Source organism: Atractosteus spatula, chromosome 5 (genome assembly GCF_055471065.1).
Source record: "Atractosteus spatula isolate fAtrSpa1 chromosome 5, fAtrSpa1.hap1, whole genome shotgun sequence".
Classification (NCBI taxonomy): Eukaryota; Metazoa; Chordata; class Actinopteri; order Semionotiformes; family Lepisosteidae; genus Atractosteus; species Atractosteus spatula.
Window position 1 is genome coordinate 14,403,330 of NC_142710.1, and position 17,950 is coordinate 14,421,279.

General features: G+C 52.4%; 2 protein-coding genes across 4 annotated transcripts; one reads left to right on the forward strand and one right to left on the reverse strand.

Moving 5' to 3' along the window:
- Nucleotides 1–1,113: 1,113 nt before the first annotated feature.
- LOC148834528 (GTPase IMAP family member 2-like) lies at nucleotides 1,114–3,580 on the reverse strand. Its single transcript, XM_088916959.1, has 2 exons — nucleotides 3,547–3,580; nucleotides 1,114–1,886 (listed from the first exon to the last, which is right to left on the reverse strand). Exons 1-2 carry the CDS (start codon nucleotides 3,554–3,556, stop codon nucleotides 1,114–1,116), a joined length of 783 nt encoding a protein of 260 aa, XP_088773085.1. The 5' UTR covers nucleotides 3,557–3,580.
- A 6,946-nt stretch (nucleotides 3,581–10,526) lies between these two features.
- LOC148834529 (uncharacterized) lies at nucleotides 10,527–16,890 on the forward strand. Of its 3 annotated transcripts, none has more exons than XM_088916921.1 (4): nucleotides 10,527–10,722; nucleotides 12,555–14,590; nucleotides 16,387–16,496; nucleotides 16,641–16,890. In XM_088916921.1, the coding sequence occupies exons 2-4, from the start codon at nucleotides 12,702–12,704 to the stop codon at nucleotides 16,700–16,702; spliced, it is 2,061 nt and encodes a 686-aa protein (XP_088773047.1). In that variant the 5' UTR covers nucleotides 10,527–10,722; nucleotides 12,555–12,701; the 3' UTR covers nucleotides 16,703–16,890. The 3 variants fall into 3 exon arrangements, with proteins under 3 accessions (XP_088773047.1, XP_088773048.1, XP_088773049.1); XM_088916922.1 differs by having other exon boundaries at nucleotides 10,533–11,033; XM_088916923.1 differs by lacking the exon at nucleotides 10,527–10,722 and adding an exon at nucleotides 12,178–12,320.
- The last annotated feature ends 1,060 nt before the right edge of the window (nucleotides 16,891–17,950 follow it).

Consider the following 17,950-nt stretch of genomic DNA (forward strand, 5'->3'; position numbering starts at 1 on the left):
GACCTTGGGCCCCACTGCTTCTCTGATTAAGCTTTGATTCCTGATGACTGGCAGAACCCTTTAATCGCAGCAGGACTGAAAGTGAGAAACGGGGAGAGTGGGGGGGGGAGTAAGAGAGATATGCAGTGGACCAACCTGCTACCCAAAGAAAATAATTTTTTCGTAGATTTTTTTAAAACAGTTGGGCATGGCAGAGCGGTGGGTAGCCCTGGGTTCGATTCTGGGGGTTCTATCTGTGTGGAGTTTGTATTTCTTTACTGTGAGCGCTCTTGTTTCCTCCCACGGGCCAAACACATGCTGGCAGGTTAACAGGTTCCTGGACAAACTGGCCCTGGTGTGAACTTGTATCCGTGCCTGTGCCTGTGTGTGTCTGCCTGCCCTGTGGTGGACTACCGCTCCCTCCAGGGTGTATCCTGGCTTGTGCCTGGCCCTTGCTGGGATAGAACCCTGCTCCCCTTGTGTCCCCGTACTGGATAAGGCAGTTAGAAAATGGATGACAATAATCTGCGCGCACATGTGAAAGGACGAACCAGGTTGCTTGTTGCAAGACCCTGCGACGAATTGTGGAAACCGCTTAAAAGATCTTTGGAGCCTCCCTCCCTTCCATTTCTGTCACCTGTCGCAAACGCTGCAGACACAGGGCCTCCAGTATAGTAGAAGACCCCTCCCACCCCTCCCATAAACTCTTTGCCCTCCTACCACCTGGGAAAAGATAGCGCAGTATAACGGGCTACCTCCACCAGACTCTGGAACAGCTTCTTCCCGGAGGCTGTCAGGCTCCTCAACACCTTGGAATCTACTTGCACCCGCTCCAATTCCAGAAACAGGGTTTAAATCCCCCAGTGTGTTGTGTATATTGTATTATGTACTGCCTTGTAATTTGCACTTTGCACTATGTGTATCCTGTCTACAATGTCTATGTCAGTGTCCTGTCTGTCTTTGCACTATGGACCAGGGGGGACGATATTTTGTTGCACTGTGTACTTGTATATGGCTGGAATGACAAATAAACGTGAACTTGAACTTGAACTGGTGTTTTTAACCACTGATCACGAGCTAAGGTTTCAGATCCAGGGCCTGTCACAGGGACTGATGGGCACGCCGTAGCCCCGTTTACGCCATGACGGCCGCGACCACCACCGCTCCAGCCACCACGCCCACCGTGACCAGCGCCAGGCCCAGCAGGGCCCACTCCTCCTCCCGCAGGGGGCCGATCCAGCGGCCCCCCGTCGGGACGGGCGGCTTCTCCTCCCCCGCTGCGCTGCGCTGGGGCGCCGGCCTCCTCTCCGTGCCGCGGATCGCGCACCCCCTCCTGCGCGGGACACCCTCGCCCTCCTCCGCCCGGCGGCACGTCCCGCCCTCCTCGCCCAGGCGGTCGATCTTGTCCAGCAGCTCCCTGACCTGTCGGCCGTCGCTGGGGTCCCCGTTATTGAAGACGTGGTAGCGGCGGCCGAACCTCTGCAGGATCCCCCGCCAAACCCGCTTGCCCCCCAGCGCCTCCTGCGGGCGCCGCTCCCCGTGCGTCAGCAGCGCGATGGTGCGTCTCTCGGACGCCTCCCCGAAAACGCGGCTCACCCGGGCCGCTGCCGCCTCGTCCTCGGCCGTGAGCCGGCCGGGGTCGATCACCAGCAGGTAGGCGTGGGGCCCCGGGGCGCCCAGAGAGACGCACCTCCGCGCCTCGGGCCCCCTGCCCTCGCCCTCGAGCACGGAGCCGGGGGTGTCGATCACCACCACCTGCCGCCCGCCCACGCGCCGCTCGGCTCTGGCGCAGCTCTGCGTGGCTGTCCCGGGTGCGAACGCGGCTGCTCCCAGGATGGTGTTTCCTGTGGCGCTCTTCCCGGATCCCGTTCTCCCCAGCAGCATGATCCTCGTCTCGCTCTGAGGCCCTGCGGGAACAGGCAAGCGACAAGCCGGCATGCTCCTTATATCCGTTCCCATCCATTCTTGAAGCGCTTTCTCCAGTACAGGGCCGCGGGGGAGCCAGAGTCTATCCCAGCATGCAGCAGGCACAAGGCAGGGTACAGTCTGGACAGGACACCAGTCCACCACAGACACACACACACACACCCTGGACAGGACACCAGTCCATCACAGGGCGCACGCATGCACACATGTACACATGCATGGCCAGCTTTCCCAGAAACCAATTAACCAACCAGTGTGCCTTGGGACTGTGGGAGAAAACCCACGTGTCCATGAGGAGAACATGCAAACTCCACACAGACAGCACCCCAGGAATTGAACCCAGGACCCCAGCACTGAGAGGCCACTGTCCCTCCCGTGCTTTTCAATGGAAATTGACCACTCACTCATAGCAGGTGATCTTTGAGAATTTAACTTAAACACAGGGAGACTGTGACACCCCGATGAGCTCCAGAACACCTGCATTGAATTCCATCCCACATTCCACACGTGGAAGGAGCTCGTCAGGGCCATCTCAAATTAGATCAGGCTGGGCCTTTCTACCTCGTTAGGGGAACCTCACAGACTATTTAAGCCCTGATGCATGCCTCAGGGCTCAGTCATTGAGTCAGCCTAGGCACGTCTCACGAGTGTCTATGGCTGCTGCCCTTTTCAGGTCTTTTTCCCAGGACCCTCCCAGAGATCTTCCTCCCCCACATCTCCTAAACACCCTCCTAATTACCCCAATAAGCCTATTGATCTCCTCCGCTGAGTCTAGTCCGGTCACTATTCATTGCTGTGCTCCAGTCTCCATCTAAGGGCATGGCATAACAGGGACTTGACAGAGGTGGGCACAGTGGGGGACAGGGCAGCGATCGCTGCTGCCTCACAGCCCCCGGATCCCTGGGCACCTTCTGTGGGGAGTCTGCATGTCCGCCGGGTGCAGTTCCATCAGGTTCTCCTGTTTCCCCCTGCGGCCTGAAGACATGCTACCCAAGTGAAGTTGCACCTCTGAGTGGCTCCATGTCTGCGTGTTCTAATCGGGAAACTCTAACAGGGTGAGGTCTGGCCGAGGGCTGGCTGGAGGAACAGCAGTAATTTGTTTAGGCAAATCCAGCAGAGGGACTCTCATTTTGCTGCTTATTCGCTCGCAGTTTTCGGCTCGTATGATGTTTTCCTCCATTATATCCTATTACTTACAAGGACGCCACGCAAACACACAGAGACACACACTCGCACCAGGGCCGGTTTTCCCTGGTCATCCACCAGTATGCCTTGGGACTGCGGGAGGAAACCTGAGCACCTGGACTGAACATACAAACTCCACGCAGATAGCACCCCAGCAATTGAACCCGGGGCCCTGCAACATTAACCACTGCGCCACCATACTGCCCACATATAAAACCCCCAGCCGGAAATACCTGTAACTCTCCTGTTGTGTAAATATCACAGAACAGGTGAAATAGCTCTTTATCTATATGTGGCCAACATCTCATACTAGGACACAGTGGGGACACATTCCAGAAACAATTGTGCAACCTTAGTTATTCCGTATCACTTAAAATCATCATGCCTCTCATAGTTACTTCTCCCGTCACGCTAGTGTGTTAGTATTACAATTTTGGAAAGGAAGCGCACACTAACCTTGGGACATGGTCAGGGGAATTGAAGTTTCTCCTCTCCCTCCCTGAGCAGGCGGCTGCTGTCGTAGCTCTCGGCTCTGAGCCCGTGCAGCGCAGGCAGGGGGGCCGGAAGGATAGGCGGCGATTTGCTTAGGTAAATTCGGCCACGGCACGCAGCCCCCCCCTGGAGGCACCGCCTCTGTGTCCGCCAAGGGGGGAGCTGGAGTCGAGTCGTACCCTATACAGACACGACAGGGTCTGGATCTGGAACTGGGCTCTCACTTGTCCTGGGGGGGGGGGGTGATTCACAAGGCTGAGTCTGCTCTGCCAGGCCAGCGCCAGGAGTCGAGGCGATCAGCTCTTTTCGACTCTCTTGTATCGCTCATCGATGTTGGATGATTCTGTAGGAGAAAATGCCCTTGTAGAAAATCTCTCAGTGGACAACAAAGCCCCAGCTGGAGCAAAGGGTGTTTATTTGCATGCACATGGGAGATACGGCTGGCGAGGCCGCTCAGAGCCTGTAACTCTGCTCTCCCCCTCTCTTTCTCAGGACCCTGCTTTTGTCTTCTCTGTTCTCTGGCTGGACAGAGGTGTGAGCTAGGGCCTTGCTTTTCTCCTGCTAGTTTCTCTCAGCTCAGAACCAGTTCCGGCTGGTGCTACAGCAACCTTGGTTTCTTTTCCATTTACTGAACTCTTTTCAACTTCAAAGTGATCAGCTCTCCCTTCTCTCCTAACCTCTCCCCCAGCCCTGGAATCTGCCTGGTCCGTCTAACTCTCCTTTTCACACAGCTTATTTAATTCTACCTCTTAGAGAACTTCTGATTGCAACAATAATGGTATTCATAAGCAGGAAAATAGAGTTTTTGCACATGCAGGTACATTTTTGTTAGTTTATTAGTATTAATCAATATCCCCGCTCTTAAGTAGCATTAACACATGATAGTTCAGGTGGGGAGCTGCGTCAGCATGCGTAGGCTGCAAAGGAACAAGTAATAGGTTTATTCCATGCTGAAAAAAAGAAGAAAGAGAACACAACGTTTCGGCCGTGGAGCCTTCTTCAGGTGTGAGAGAGACAGGGCAGTAGGCAAAGGTAAAGTAGTGGGAGAACAAAGGTTAGGAGGGAGGAGGAGTGAGAGGCGGGAGTAGGGGACAGATCATTATTCAATTCAATTCAAGGTGCTTTATTAGCATGACCGATGGGTACAATCAGTGTTGCCAAAGCAAATGAAAGTAATGATATTTACATGAAACAAAACAAAAATAGAAGTAAAATAAAATCTACAGACATATTACAGACATTTACAACAAAGACATATTATACAATATTGACATATTCTGTAGGCGGCTGGAGCATTATTGGGAGACAGACTCACTGTTCCTCAGGCTGTGACAGGAGATCACATACTGGGCTGCCAGTTCAACTGAGTTCCCTCCTCCCTCTCCCAGTAGGATTGGGACCCGTTGTGATTCTGGCAGGTGTGGGAACTCTGGGATTAGATTTCTGAATTTCGGGAAGAATGTTTCTCTAATCCCAGAGTATCTGTCACAGTGCAGTAGGAAGTGCACCTCTGTCTCTATTTCTCCCCGCTGGCAGTGGGAGCACAGCCTGTCCTCTCTGGACAGCCAGGTCTGCCTGTGTCGCCCAGTTTCTATGGCCAGGTTGTGGTCACTGAGCCTGTACTTCGTCAGGGTCTGTTTCTGTTTGTTATTTTTTATTTTGGTCAAATATTCGGCTAGTGTGTATTGTCTGTTTAAGGTTCTGTAACATTCCAGTTTATGTTGTGTCTGTGTGTGTGTGTCCCAGTGTGTGAGATATTGCTGTTTGATCTGTGCTGTGATGTGGTTGAGTCTGGGTTGTGGTGCTCTAGCAGTGCTGTCCTGAGGCTGGTTAGTGTCGGTGTGGCTCAGGTCGGTGAGCCTCAGGACCAGCTGGCTCAGGGGGCTCTGTTTTGGGCTCAGCTCTTGGCTCAGCAGGGCTTTGTGGTGGTAGGAATTTTGGTCACTGTTTTTTAGGTGTAGCCAATACTTGAATATTCTTTTCTGTATGTTTATCAATAGTGGGTACTGGCCTAATTCGGCCCTGCACCCGTTGTTAGGAGTTCTTCTCTGCACACGGAGGATGTTTCTACAGATCTCCATGTGCAGAGTTTCTGTGGGGTGTTTGTCCCATTGGGTGTAATCCTGGTCTGTGAGGGGACCCCACACTTCACTGCCGTATAGGGCAATGGGTTGGATTACACTTTCAAGTATTTGGAGCCAGATTCTTGTTGGTGGGTTGATGTTGAAGAGCCTCCTTCTTATTGTGTAGAAAGCCCTGAGTGCCTTCTCCCTCAGTGCCTTCACTGCCAGGTCAAAACTCCCGGAAGAGCTGATGGTGAGACCGAGATATGTGTAGCTGGATGTGTGCTCCAATGTGTTGTTGTTCAGTGTGAATTTGTACCTGTTTCCCTGAGGTCTGGCTTTCTTCTGGAAAACCATAACTCTGGTCTTGTCCAGATTGACTGTCAGTGCCCAGGTCTGACAGTACTGCTCCAGCAGTGCCAGGTTCTGCTGCAGCCCCTGTTCTGTGGACGACAGCAGGACCAGGTCATCTGCGTAGAGCAGGAACTTGATTTCTGTGTCGTGTAGTGTGAGACCAGGAGCTGCAGACTGCTCCAACATTCCTGCTAATTCGTTGATATAGATATTGAACAGTGTTGGGCTCAGGCTGCAGCCCTGTCTCACCCCGCGGCCTTGGGTGAAGAATTTAGTCCTTTTGTTTCCAATTTTCACTGCACATTTGCTCTCTGAATACATTGATTTAATTATGTCGTACACTTTGCCCCCTATGCCGCTTTGGAGTAGTTTATAAAACAATCTCTCATGCCAAATCGAGTCAAATGCTTTTTTGAAATCGACAAAGCAGGCAAAAATTTTTCCTTTGTGTTTTTGGTGGACGTGTTTGTCTATCAGTGTGTGCAGGGTGTAAATGTGATCAGATGTGCGGTGATCTGGCAAGAAGCCAATCTGACTTTTACTCAGGACATTGTGTTCGGTAAGGAAGGCCAGTATTCGTGTATTCAGGATACTGCAGAATACCTTCCCCAGGTTACTGTTCACACAGATGCCCCGGTAGTTGCTGGGATCGAGTTTATCTCCACTCTTATAGATGGGCGTGATCAGTCCTTGGTTCCAGGCCTCGGGGAAACATCCAGCTGTCATGATGAGATTGAGGAGTTTGAGCAGGGCTTGTTGCAACTTTGGGCTGCTGTGTCTCAGCATCTCATTTATGACACCATCATGGCCACAGGCTTTGCGTGGTCTGAGGGCCTGGAGTTTGTCCAGTAGCTCCTGCTCAGTGATTGGGGAGTCTAAGGGGTTTTGGTTGTCTTTGATAGCCAATTCCAAAATTTTGAGTTTTTCATAAATGGTGTTTTGGTCTGATTGATTTGTATTTGGGAGCTTTTCATACAGATTTTCAAAGTATGTTTGCCAGATTGTTCCATTTTGGATGGCCAATTCTTCTGGTTTTGATTTGTTTAAGTTGTTCCACTTCTCCCAGAAACAGTTCTGATTTAGTGACTCCTCAATTTCTGCAAGTTGTTTGTCTATGTATGTGTTTCTTTTCTTTTTCAGCGTGTGTTTGTAAAGTTTTACCATGTCACAGTACCTGAGTCGCAGATCTGTGTTGTGTGGTTGTCTGTGTTTTTCATTTGAGACTTTTCGTAGTGCATTTCTGATGTTTTTGCACTCCGTATCAAACCACTTTTCTTTGGCTTTTGTTTTTTGGTAGTTTTTTGATTTAGTTGTTTTTAGCTTAGATTTTGATGCTAGTTTGTGGAATAGGTGATTTAGTTTTTGTGTGGCCAAGTTGATGCCTAATTTGTTGGTTTGATACGGAGTGTTTAGGAATGTGTCCATCAGTGTCTGAATTTCGTCGTCGCCCAGTGCAGTTTGGTATCTGTCCAGGCTGTCTGTGTCCCATCTGTACGCCTGGTTGAGGTCATACAGCTGGCTGGGCTGTGTCCGTGTGTCTCTGTGCTGGTGTGCTCTCTTCATGTAGAGTGTGATCTGGCTGTGGTCGGAGAGGGGAGTTTGTGGCCTGACAGTGAAGGCACTGATACAGGAGGGGTCCAGGTCGGTGATGGCGTAGTCCACCACACTGCTGCCCAGAGCTGAGCTGTAGGTGAACCTGCCTAGAGAGTCCCCTCTAGTCCTGCCGTTGACGATGTACAGGCCCAGCCCTTGACAGAGCTGCAGCAGCTCGCGCCCGGTGCTGTTGACCGTGGTGTCATGGCTGCACCTGTGTGAGGTGACCGGTGTGTGGTACAGAGGGGATTGTCCGAATATGTGAGTATTTCCCTGTGTGCTGGTGAAGTCTGCCAGTGTGCCTGTTCGTGCGTTGAGGTCACCACAGAGCAGCACGTTTCCCTGGCCCTGGAAGTGACCGATCTCCGTGTGGAGGCTGGGGAGAATTCCCTCACTGTAGTAGGGGGATTCTGAGGGCGGGATGTAGACAGCACACAGGAAAACCTCGTTTTCTGTACAGATGGTATTTCTTTTGATTTTAAGCCAAACTCGTGACTCTTCTTTCTTTACTAATTGTATGGAGTGACTGAGCTCCGCTCTGTACCACACAATGATCCCCCCAGAGTCTCTGCCCCGGGTGATTTGGGGTTTTTTGACAGAGGGCACCATGATCTCCTTGTAGCCTGGGGGACAGTGGGTAGCCAAGTCTCCCCGACACCATGTCTCCTGTAGGATCATGATGTCTGTCTCCTTTACATCCTTGATAAATTCAGGATCAGTGCTCTTCAGCCCAAATGCTGACGAGCCCAGACCCTGAATGTTCCACATACTTATCTTTAGAGATCTCATTGTTATCGTTTGAATTATCTTTGCAAGTTGTTATTGTTTTCTGGAACTGTATCAAATTTGTGTTGGACATTTACATCATCGACAGAAACAAGTATTGTGCTGGGTTTTTGTCTGTCGCTGTGGGTGGTGGAAGTTCAGCTCATAAGCCGGGTGCAGATGAGGTTCAGGAGCTGCCGGATTTCTCCCAACTCCAAACCGCTCGGGACTGCTGGTCTGGCCAGGGCTGCGGCGTAGCTGTGCAGGAGGGGCTCGGTCCGGCTCTGTAGTTGTGCTGGGTGGGGAGGGGTTGTGGTTCTGGTCCGGTTCAGCTGCTGGTCTGGGTGAGGGGCGTGGGGTGGGGCGCTGGTTCTGATCCTATTAGGTCGTTGGTCTGGGTTGGAGGACTGTAGGGTGGTGCTGGTTCTGTTCTTTGTGGGTTGAGCTGGTCTGGGTTGGGGGTGTGGGTGCTGGGGCGTTCCTCTGGTAGTCAGAGGAACGCCATATCATTAACACATGATATTTAATTACGAAGCTTCCGTGTGTAAATCCTCACCTCCTGCAGTTCCTGGTTGCTGTGGTGATGGCTTCCTACCACTGACTATTAGTTACAGAAGTTGCCTCTTTAGATTCACAGATATAAGCCAGGTAAAAATCAAGGAGTCTGTGAGTTACAGATGTTTCTGGAGATCCCGTGTTCTGGCAGCTGGACAGTAAGAAGGCCTTTGGACAGGTGTGGTGGACTACTGTTTCCACACCAGCGTCCTGAGAGCTGCCCCTGAGCAGTGGCCAGGCCTCTCGGCTCGGAGCTGGAAGTGCGTGGGTTCAAGTCTCAGGACAGACTCTGCTGTCGTCCCTGCGAGTCAGCTCCATCACTCCGATTGCTTTCGTAAGGCGCCCAGCTGTGTCACTGTCAGCCATTATGGATAAAGGCATCAGCCAGATACAGTGGTGCCAGAAAGTTTGTGAACCCTTTAGAATTTTCTGAATTTCTGCATAAATGTGACCTGAAATGTGATCAGATCTTCATCCAAGTCATATAAATAGATAAAGAGAGCCCAATAAAACAAATGACACACAAAAGGATATACTTTTTCATTCATTTATCAATCAAAATGATCCAACATTAAATGTCTTTGTCAGAATTCAGCCACAAACAAGAGGAGGTAGCTAGTAGTTTATTCATTCATCATTTAGCTTGTTCCACACTCCCACCTCCCTTTGTGTAAAGCAGAGTCTTCTGTCCTGATTGGAGGAGCTCATCCAGCTGATTCTTGAAAGAAGTCACGGCTTCAACACCCGGGAGTGGCTGGGCAGCTTGTTCCCCACTCCCACCACCCTCCTACTAGAAGTTGTTGATAATTTGAAGTCCCACGGATTACTATGGCCTGAGCGGTGACTCTGGTATCTTCAGAAGAACTGTTGTACTGTAAATGTGGTCTCTTTTTTTATTTATTTGGAAAAGGCCTGTGTTAAAGATCCTGAGAGAGAGAGAGAGAGAGGAAAAAGAGAGCATCAACATACTGGAATTATAATATTTGGAAATGTTTCTAAGTTACTTGTGTAATACATCAACACAACTGTTAAATTCGATCCAGGCCTTTAGAAGGGATTGCGTTGATTAAGTTTCCTTATGATGGACCGAGGTTTTCCACAAAGGGGTCTGGAGACTCCTGCTTTGCTAATTGTTGGCCAGTGGACTATTGGGTATATCACGTATTAAATGGAGGCAATTGAATCACAGTGCATGAGGTCCTCTTTCTTAACTTCTCTAATGAGGCTGGAAGCGCTTCAGTCAAACCCTTCTTTTTCCGAAATTTTAAATTGCGTTCTGTCGCGGTTTTTTCTTTTTTTGGCGGGTAGGTGGTTAAGTGTGTGAGTATAAGCAAATTAAAAGCACTCCTTTAATTTACAAAGATTAAATCGTGAAAACACCGAGACTGGTGTCCGGAAATTTTTCCCTGTCTGACTTGTGGACCTTGTAAGCAGCTCCCGCACTCCAATAATGTGATATTTAAAGCACTCCAGCCGTGCTTTACTGTGATATTTAAATTTAAAATGCATCCAAACGGCTTTGCAGGCCGCAGACGCAAAGACCTGCCTCAGACAGTATCGCAGGACCCCTAGCAACAGTCGCCAAGGCCGTGACGTCACACGGGAGAGCCGAGCTGGGCGCACCTGGAAGCCAGCGAGAGCGAACAGGGCGCCGCCGCCTGTCCCTCCAGCCTGCGGCTACGCCTCGGGTCCCCCTGCGTGCTAGCGGGGCCGACGGGGGTCCTACAGCACCCCGACTGCACGTCTGGGCTCCATGTGCCGTAAGAGGGAACCGTAATCTACCGCTGCTCCTTTAACAAAGCAGGGGGAGGTGGGTGTCCTGCGCGAACTGCCCAGCCATGTTGTCGGAGTCGGGGACAGTCGGGGAAGTGACGGGTCCGCTGGCCAGACGCCACAAGCCGCACCGGAGGGCCGCGCACGGCGATGCCTGATGACAGCCCTACCCGTCCCGCCCCCTCCGCGGTCCGGCCCGAGACGCCGACAGCTGTAGCGCGGCCGCCCCGCGGGGCCCCCCGGGCGCGTGCCGGCGAGAGCGAGCCCGGGACTGTGACCGCGATGACGGCGCGCGCGTCGCCGGGTCTGGGTTTAGTGCGCTGAGGCGTGAGAGGGGGTTTGCTCGAGGTAAATGGCTCCTCTTGTAAAGACCCCATCCGCAAGGCTGTATTACATTCGGTACGCTGCAGACTCCTAGCACAGGGCATTACAGCACTTTCTGAATGATCAATACATTGGAAAAAAAAAACAGCTGTTATCTTCAGGTCTCCCTTTAAAACGGTGTTTATCTTCCACGAGTCGAAACTTCCTATGCCAGCCTTTGGGGGTTATCAGGGCAGGTGGCCTTCCTAATTAGGAGGTGCCTGAGAGAAATGATTGCCCAGTCAATAAACCTCGTGCGTTAATTTGCTTGGTTTGCAGACCTGCGTTAGGGGTCGTGTTTTACTGCGTGAAAAACAAGGCAGAGCAGAGACGTAGCCTGCAGATTTAGATGGGAGAAGCCGGGAGTTTGGCATGATCGAAATCTCACCCTTCCGTTTTCTAACCGCCTTATCCAGAACAGGGTCGCGGAGGAGCCGGAGTCTATCCCAGCAAGCAGCAGGCACAAGGCAGGGTTCAAATCCTTCTTGGGGCAGACACAAACACACGCTTACTCCTAGTGCCAAGATCCCCGGAAGCCAATTTACCTCCCAGCATGTCTTTGGATTATCGGTCGAAACCCACACAAGCACAAGAATATACAAGCTCCCTGCAGATAGCAGCCCTGAACACCATACCACCCACAAAGTTCTTTGAAATACAGACTTACTCTGAACAACCCTCTAAAAACCAGACTGGTCTAAATTAAGCCCATTGTGAGAATGTGGGGATGTGACTCTGCCCATTATAATGAATCGATTAATACATCACATGTGGATCTCTGTACACACTATGGACTCGGCGCCTGCGCCCTCTAGTGGCGGGTCAGCGAAAGAACATTCCTCCTGTTGGCCAGCCACACACACATTATTTCCAAGTGTTTGGGTTTTACAGCTACCCCGGTTTTGTCTGGAAAATGTCCATTTTTAAAGACCTCCATCTTGAGAATTTAAAGTGGGCGATCTGTCCTTGTCATTGAGTGGCTCAGTAGTGCAGTGGACGTTGATTTGCCCTGGTGAGGGTTAGGCTCCGGCTTCCCCTCGACCCAGTACTGGATAAAGCGCTCAGAAGATGGATGGTGATCTGTCATTTTGTGGTGGTTCGGACAGCAACAGCCTTGCCCTCCTTTCAGGGATTCACCATTGTCCAGGAGCTCAATCGTTAGCACTGGGTGATTTCCTGTGAGTGACTTTTAAAGACCGTCACAGGATTGGGGATCTCCAGGGCCAGCGCTGGGGACCCTCCTCCAGCAGGTGGTCCAACACACCAGGGAAGGTAATGAAATTAAAACAATTCCAGTACCACGGACCACAAGAAAAGTGGTTTGGATATTAAACCATTTAGGGACGTATGTTGTAACACCATATTGGGACAGACTGTGAAAGAGCAAGTGGTTCTGCTGTGTCTTTATTCGAGTTGGGTTTTCATGTGCTTCAAATACTCATGTCTACTGTACTGTTCTCAGAGCTGCTGCTCACAGGCTCGTTCTGCTGTCTGCTTGTTCCCCAGGAGCCGGAGAGGCCGGCGCTCTCCCTGACACTGGGGAAAGGGCTCCCACTGAGCAGCAGCACTGGGAGCAGGAGTGGGGCTCCAGTCTGAGGCAGGACCCAGAGCCCACAGCTACTGGAGGAGCTCGGGGGACTGGAGTCTGTCCACATGGCGGAGACAGACACCGAGGGCGTCCCACAGGGACTCCCCACGGCGGGGTCTGAGGCAGGGACGTCAGCCCTCATGCCCTGCTGTGTCAAAAACGACACTGAGTTGGACTCCATCCACTCTGGAGATCATTCCTGTTCCAATACACAGTTCCCTGGCACTATGGCTCAGAGCTTTGAAAACGCTCAAGTGAGCAAAATGATCAAAACAGAGCCTGAAGAGCAGGACTGCACGAAGCCGGATCAGGACAGCCTGCAGCCCGTCCGCAACACCGAGCTGCGTTATCTGGAGCACACACCAAACAGCCTGGAGTCCCCTTGCGTTAAAACAGAAGCGCGTGCGCTTGAGCACATGGGCACGGCTGGTTCAGGGGCCCAGCAGTCTACTGGCAGGCCCGAGGCGCCCAGGACTGAGTCTGTTACAGAGACACCCATTAAATTAGAGCCCATGCCTGTTACAGAGGTCCCCATCAAATCAGAACCCACATCTTTTACAGATGTCCCCATTAAATCAGAACCCCACTTGATCCCAGACACACAGTTTAAGTTAGATCCCGATTCCATTACAGAAGGAGCCGTTAAAACAGAACCTCGCTCTGTTACAGGAAGACCCATGAAATTAGAACCCGAGTCAGCAGGCTCAGGAGAGGGGCTCAGTGCAGGGAGTCAGAGCCCTGAACCCTCCAGCACACCCTCCCCCTCAACACTGTCTGTGAGCACCAGCACAGTGGAGACCCCTGGGGACCCTCCGGACTGCCACCGCTGTGCCCAGTGCGGGAAGACCTTCAGCAACCTGGGAAACCTGAAGACACACCAGCGCATCCACACGGGAGAGAAGCCCTTCAGCTGCTCCCAGTGCGGGAAGAGCTTCAGCCAGTTGGGGAACCTGAAAACCCACCAGCGATTTCACACGGGAGAGAAACCGTTCTGCTGCTCCCAGTGCGGGAAGAGCTTCAGCGTCTTAGTCGCCCTCAAAACGCACCAGCGCATCCACACGGGCGAGCGGCCGTACTCCTGCTCGCAGTGCGGGAAGAGCTTCCGGCAGATCGGGGTCCTGCAGAAGCACCAGCGCGTCCACACGGGCGAGAGGCCCTACTGCTGCGAGCGCTGCGGCAAGAGCTTCAGCCAGGCGGGGCACCTGAAGCAGCACGAGCACGTGCACACGGGCGCGCGGCCCTTCCTCTGCCCGCAGTGCGGGAAGCGCTTCCACCTGGCGGCCGAGCTCAAGACGCACGGCCGCACGCACACGGGGGAGAAGCCCTACGGCTGCGAGCAGTGCGGCAAGCGCTTCACCAGCTCGGAGAGCCTGAAGTCGCACCGGCGCGCCCACACCGGGGAGAAGCCCTACTGCTGCGCCCAGTGCGGGAAGAGCTACAGCCTCTCCAAGAGCCTGAAGAACCACCAGCTGATCCACACGGGCGAGCGGCCCTACCGCTGCGGCTACTGCGACAAGAGCTTCCGGGTCAAGACGCAGCTGCGCGAGCACCAGCGCATCCACACGGGCGAGCGGCCCTACCGCTGCGACCGCTGCGGCAAGGGCTTCACCAAGTCGGGGGGGCTGAAGGTGCACCAGCGCATCCACACGGGCGAGCGGCCCTTCGGCTGCGCCCGCTGCGGCAAGACCTTCATCACCTCCGGCGGCCTGCAGAAGCACCAGAGCAACCACACGGGCGAGCGGCCCTTCTGCTGCGCCCACTGCGGCACCACCTTCTACGAGCTGGCCAAGCTGAAGCGGCACCAGCGCATCCACACCGGGGAGCGGCCCTTCAGCTGCGCCCAGTGCGGGAAGAGCTTCAACCAGTCGGCGCACCTCAAGGTGCACCAGCAGGTTCACGCCAAGAGGAGGCCAGACGGTGGCGCGGCCGGGCCCTCTGGTGCCGGGCCCCACGGGTGAGTGGTACCAGCCTCCCTCAGGAACAAAGGACGGGTCATGGGAGAGAGCAGGCCGTTCGGCCAATCAGCTCGTGTGGTAGTTAGTAGGTCATTGATCTGAGGATCTCATTCCTGAGAGAAGTCAGGATAGTGGCTTCAGTAACATGGCTGGGCAGCTCGTTCCACACTCCCACCTCCCTCTGGACGAAGAGAACGAATGAATAGCCCATCGTGCGATTTGTAGGGCTTTCATTAACACATTGGCAGGGAGTTGGGAGGTGAGGGGTGTGTTTTTCTGTTGACTGGTACAAATAAGCACTCTTTTCAAACCCTTCTAACCCTCTTCTAACCCCAACTCTCCTACCCTAACCCTAATGCACTTCATATCCTTCTAACCCTAACTCTCCTCCTACCCTAACCGTAATGCACTTCATACATTTCTAAACGTAAGCCTCTTATATGCTAATAGTCACTGTAAAACAATAAAATATGTGCAAAATCCGCATGTGCGTATGTGCATAGGTATATACAGATTGAAAGTACCACAGTATATTAATGCCAAAAATGTCCAAAAAGTACATTAGTGCAACATGCTGTCCATAGATGAGCAGATGAAGGGCTAACAGTCCTAGTCTAGGGCAGCGTTATACACCCTGACAGCCGCCGGGAGGAAAGACCTGCGGAAACGTTCTCTTGAACACCGTAGCTGGAGCAGGCTGTTGCTAAAAGTGCTCCGCTGCCCAGTAACAGTCCCATGAAGCGGATGAGAGGCGTTGGTCATGATGGCTGAGAGCTTGGTCAGCATTCTCCTCTCTGCCACCACCTCCAGGGGGTCAAGGCTCATCCCCAACACAGAGCCAGCCTTCTTGATGAGTTTATCACATCTCTTGTCGTGATGCTGCTGCCCCAGCACACAACAGCGTAGAAGATGGCCGCTGCCACCACTGATTCATAACAAATGTGTAGCGTGTTCCACACACACCGAAGGACCTGAGCCTCAGGGGAGAGTCCACCTGTGCCGCCCTTAGCTTATCTCTCAGTAATTCCGCTCAGTGATTACGCTGGTGGAATATTTTACCACTCCCAAGTGAATAATAATATTTGCTTACACTTATATAGCGCTTTTCTGGACACTCCACTCAAAGCGCTTAACAGGTAACGGGGATCCTCTCCACCACCACCAGTGTGCAGCCCCACCTGGATGATGGGACGGCAGCCATAGTGCGCCAGAACGCTCACCACACATCAGCTATCAGTGGGGAGAATTAAAACTTTAGTTATCTTTAGACACAACAGGGAAACCAGCAGACATGGGTTGTGTGCATCTGTCCTTATCTGATACAGCTAAATCATTTTATGCATAAACATAATCGTGTGTTACTGAGAGTGGAAGCTGGTAGGATTTTTACAGGGCATGCAATTTCAGAGGGGGAAACAGATTTGCAGGGTGGTACTGAATGGAGGCAAAAATGACTCTTCATGGACTCACAGTGGCACAGTGGTTAGCACTCTGGCCCCGAGCTGATTCCCCAGGCACCCCTTGTGTCCATGTAGGTGTGTGTGTCCTGTGATGGACTGCTGTCCTGTCCAGGGTGGGTGTTGTGATGGACTGGTGTCCTGTCCGGGGTGTGTCCTGTGATGGACTGCTGTCCTGTCCAGGGTGTTCCCAGCCTTGTGCCTGTTGCTCCCCTGCGACCCTGTACTGGATAAAGTGGTTAGAAAACGGATGGATGGATGACTCTTCATTTGATTTCCTAAGGTGGCATTCGTGCCACCCGGCTCCCAGTATAATCCTGCCCTCTCCTGTCGTGCAGGCACACGTGCACAGCCGAGTCTGAGGAAGGGTGCGGGAGCAGACCCCAGCCGGCAGGCGTGACGAGCCCCAGGATTGGACACGAAACGAACTGGATCCGGCCGGAGCCCGGTACGAACGAGGAAGCATAAGAGCTGGCTTCCGTTCCTCTCGGGCAGGCGTAGACACCTACGAGTGGAACCTACCGCCGGAGGGAGGGGCAGCCACTGTTTTAGTCAAAGTTTTGTTTTTAAATGGCCTGATTCCTCCCAACAGAAAAGCATTGTGGGACAGCGGGTGGCAACCTGGGAATCTCCCGGAATCCGGCGCCGTGCTGAGAGCCGCTCAAGCCCTGCACTTCCTGCCCACTCGCGCAGGACTGCGCGCAGAAGGCTTTATGACAAGGCCATCATAGTGAGCGCCTCTCTGAAATGTTTTGTAGTACTGTGTCGTAACACCTTGTCATTGTTGAGAACAATTTTGTGTCTGGTGTGAGGCTACAAGTATAATAAAGTCATGTTATTTCACGCTGTGTTATAACTATCACTCATTTGGCTGATGCTTTTATCTATAGACAACGTCTGCGTCTGTTTTCTCAACTGGATATTTTACTGGAGCGGTTCAGCAAGCAATTCTTCTTGAGCCAAGCCAGTTGTTACTTTCAACAACTTGACCGAGTGACCTATTCCACTCTCCCACCACCCTTTGTGTTAAGTAGTGCTTCCTGTTCTCGGTGCTAACTGCACTTCCACATCGTCTCCACTTGTGTCTCGGCTTAGGAGCGACACTGAGCTGTTAGAAATTCAGGAGAAAGCAAGGAACTCTTGGTGTAAGCAAGGAACTCTGCATGGAGGGGCTCTGTCCAAAAGCAAAGTCTGCCACTCTCTCCTGCTCTAATAATGGCTGTGTACAGACTGAATATGGCATCTCTGTGTTTCTCTGGGGTCCAGTTTACCAAGACCGAAGAATACCTCCCTTGCCTCCCGAGAATATGTTTACCTTAATCTGGTCAAAGAAGGACCGCAGAGTAAACCCGACACAAATTGAACTGGAGCCAGGCTGGGCGTGACCTGCTGCCTGACTCCAGTACCAGTCCACAGGCTTGCGTCAGGCTCACACAGTGAAGGAGTCTATAGTCACGATGTCCCAACACTGGAGATGGTAAAGCAGCTACAAGCACACAGCTCTGCTGCATGCAGCATGTTGTAGTGCTCGCGTTAGCATGCGAAAACCACCAATCCTGCATGAAGTAAGGCGCAGGGAAGGCTGACTTCAAACGTCAAAAATGTAAAACCTTGAGGTGTGGTTTTTTTTTAAAACAGAAAAGGCAAGATCGGCGTTCTTATTGCAAGATTCTACAGTGCTCCAAAAAGCAGTCGATCCTCTTCGTCCAACCAAAACCCGGCTGCAGCTTCGCCCGTGTCCACTGGCTGGACCCTGTCCCGGGTCAGAGTGGGCGTCCGAGCTAATCCGGACAACGCGATCAGTGGTTGGCTCACCTCTATCAATATCTGTATCTGTTGTGCACGTAGGAAACCTTGCAGTTTGATCTAACTGGACACAAGAAAAATTTGCAATCTTAACAC

Excerpts from the sequence above, each read along its gene's own strand:
- LOC148834529 (XM_088916921.1), top strand. The coding sequence starts at position 12,702 with ATGGCGGAGACAGACACCGAGGGCGTCCCACAGGGACTCCCCACGGCG. Across the intron at positions 14,591-16,386 it reads TCTGGTGCCGGGCCCCACGG|GCACACGTGCACAGCCGAGT; the intron begins GTGAGTGGTACC and ends CCTGTCGTGCAG. Across the intron at positions 16,497-16,640 it reads CTGGATCCGGCCGGAGCCCG|AAAAGCATTGTGGGACAGCG; the intron begins GTACGAACGAGG and ends TCCTCCCAACAG.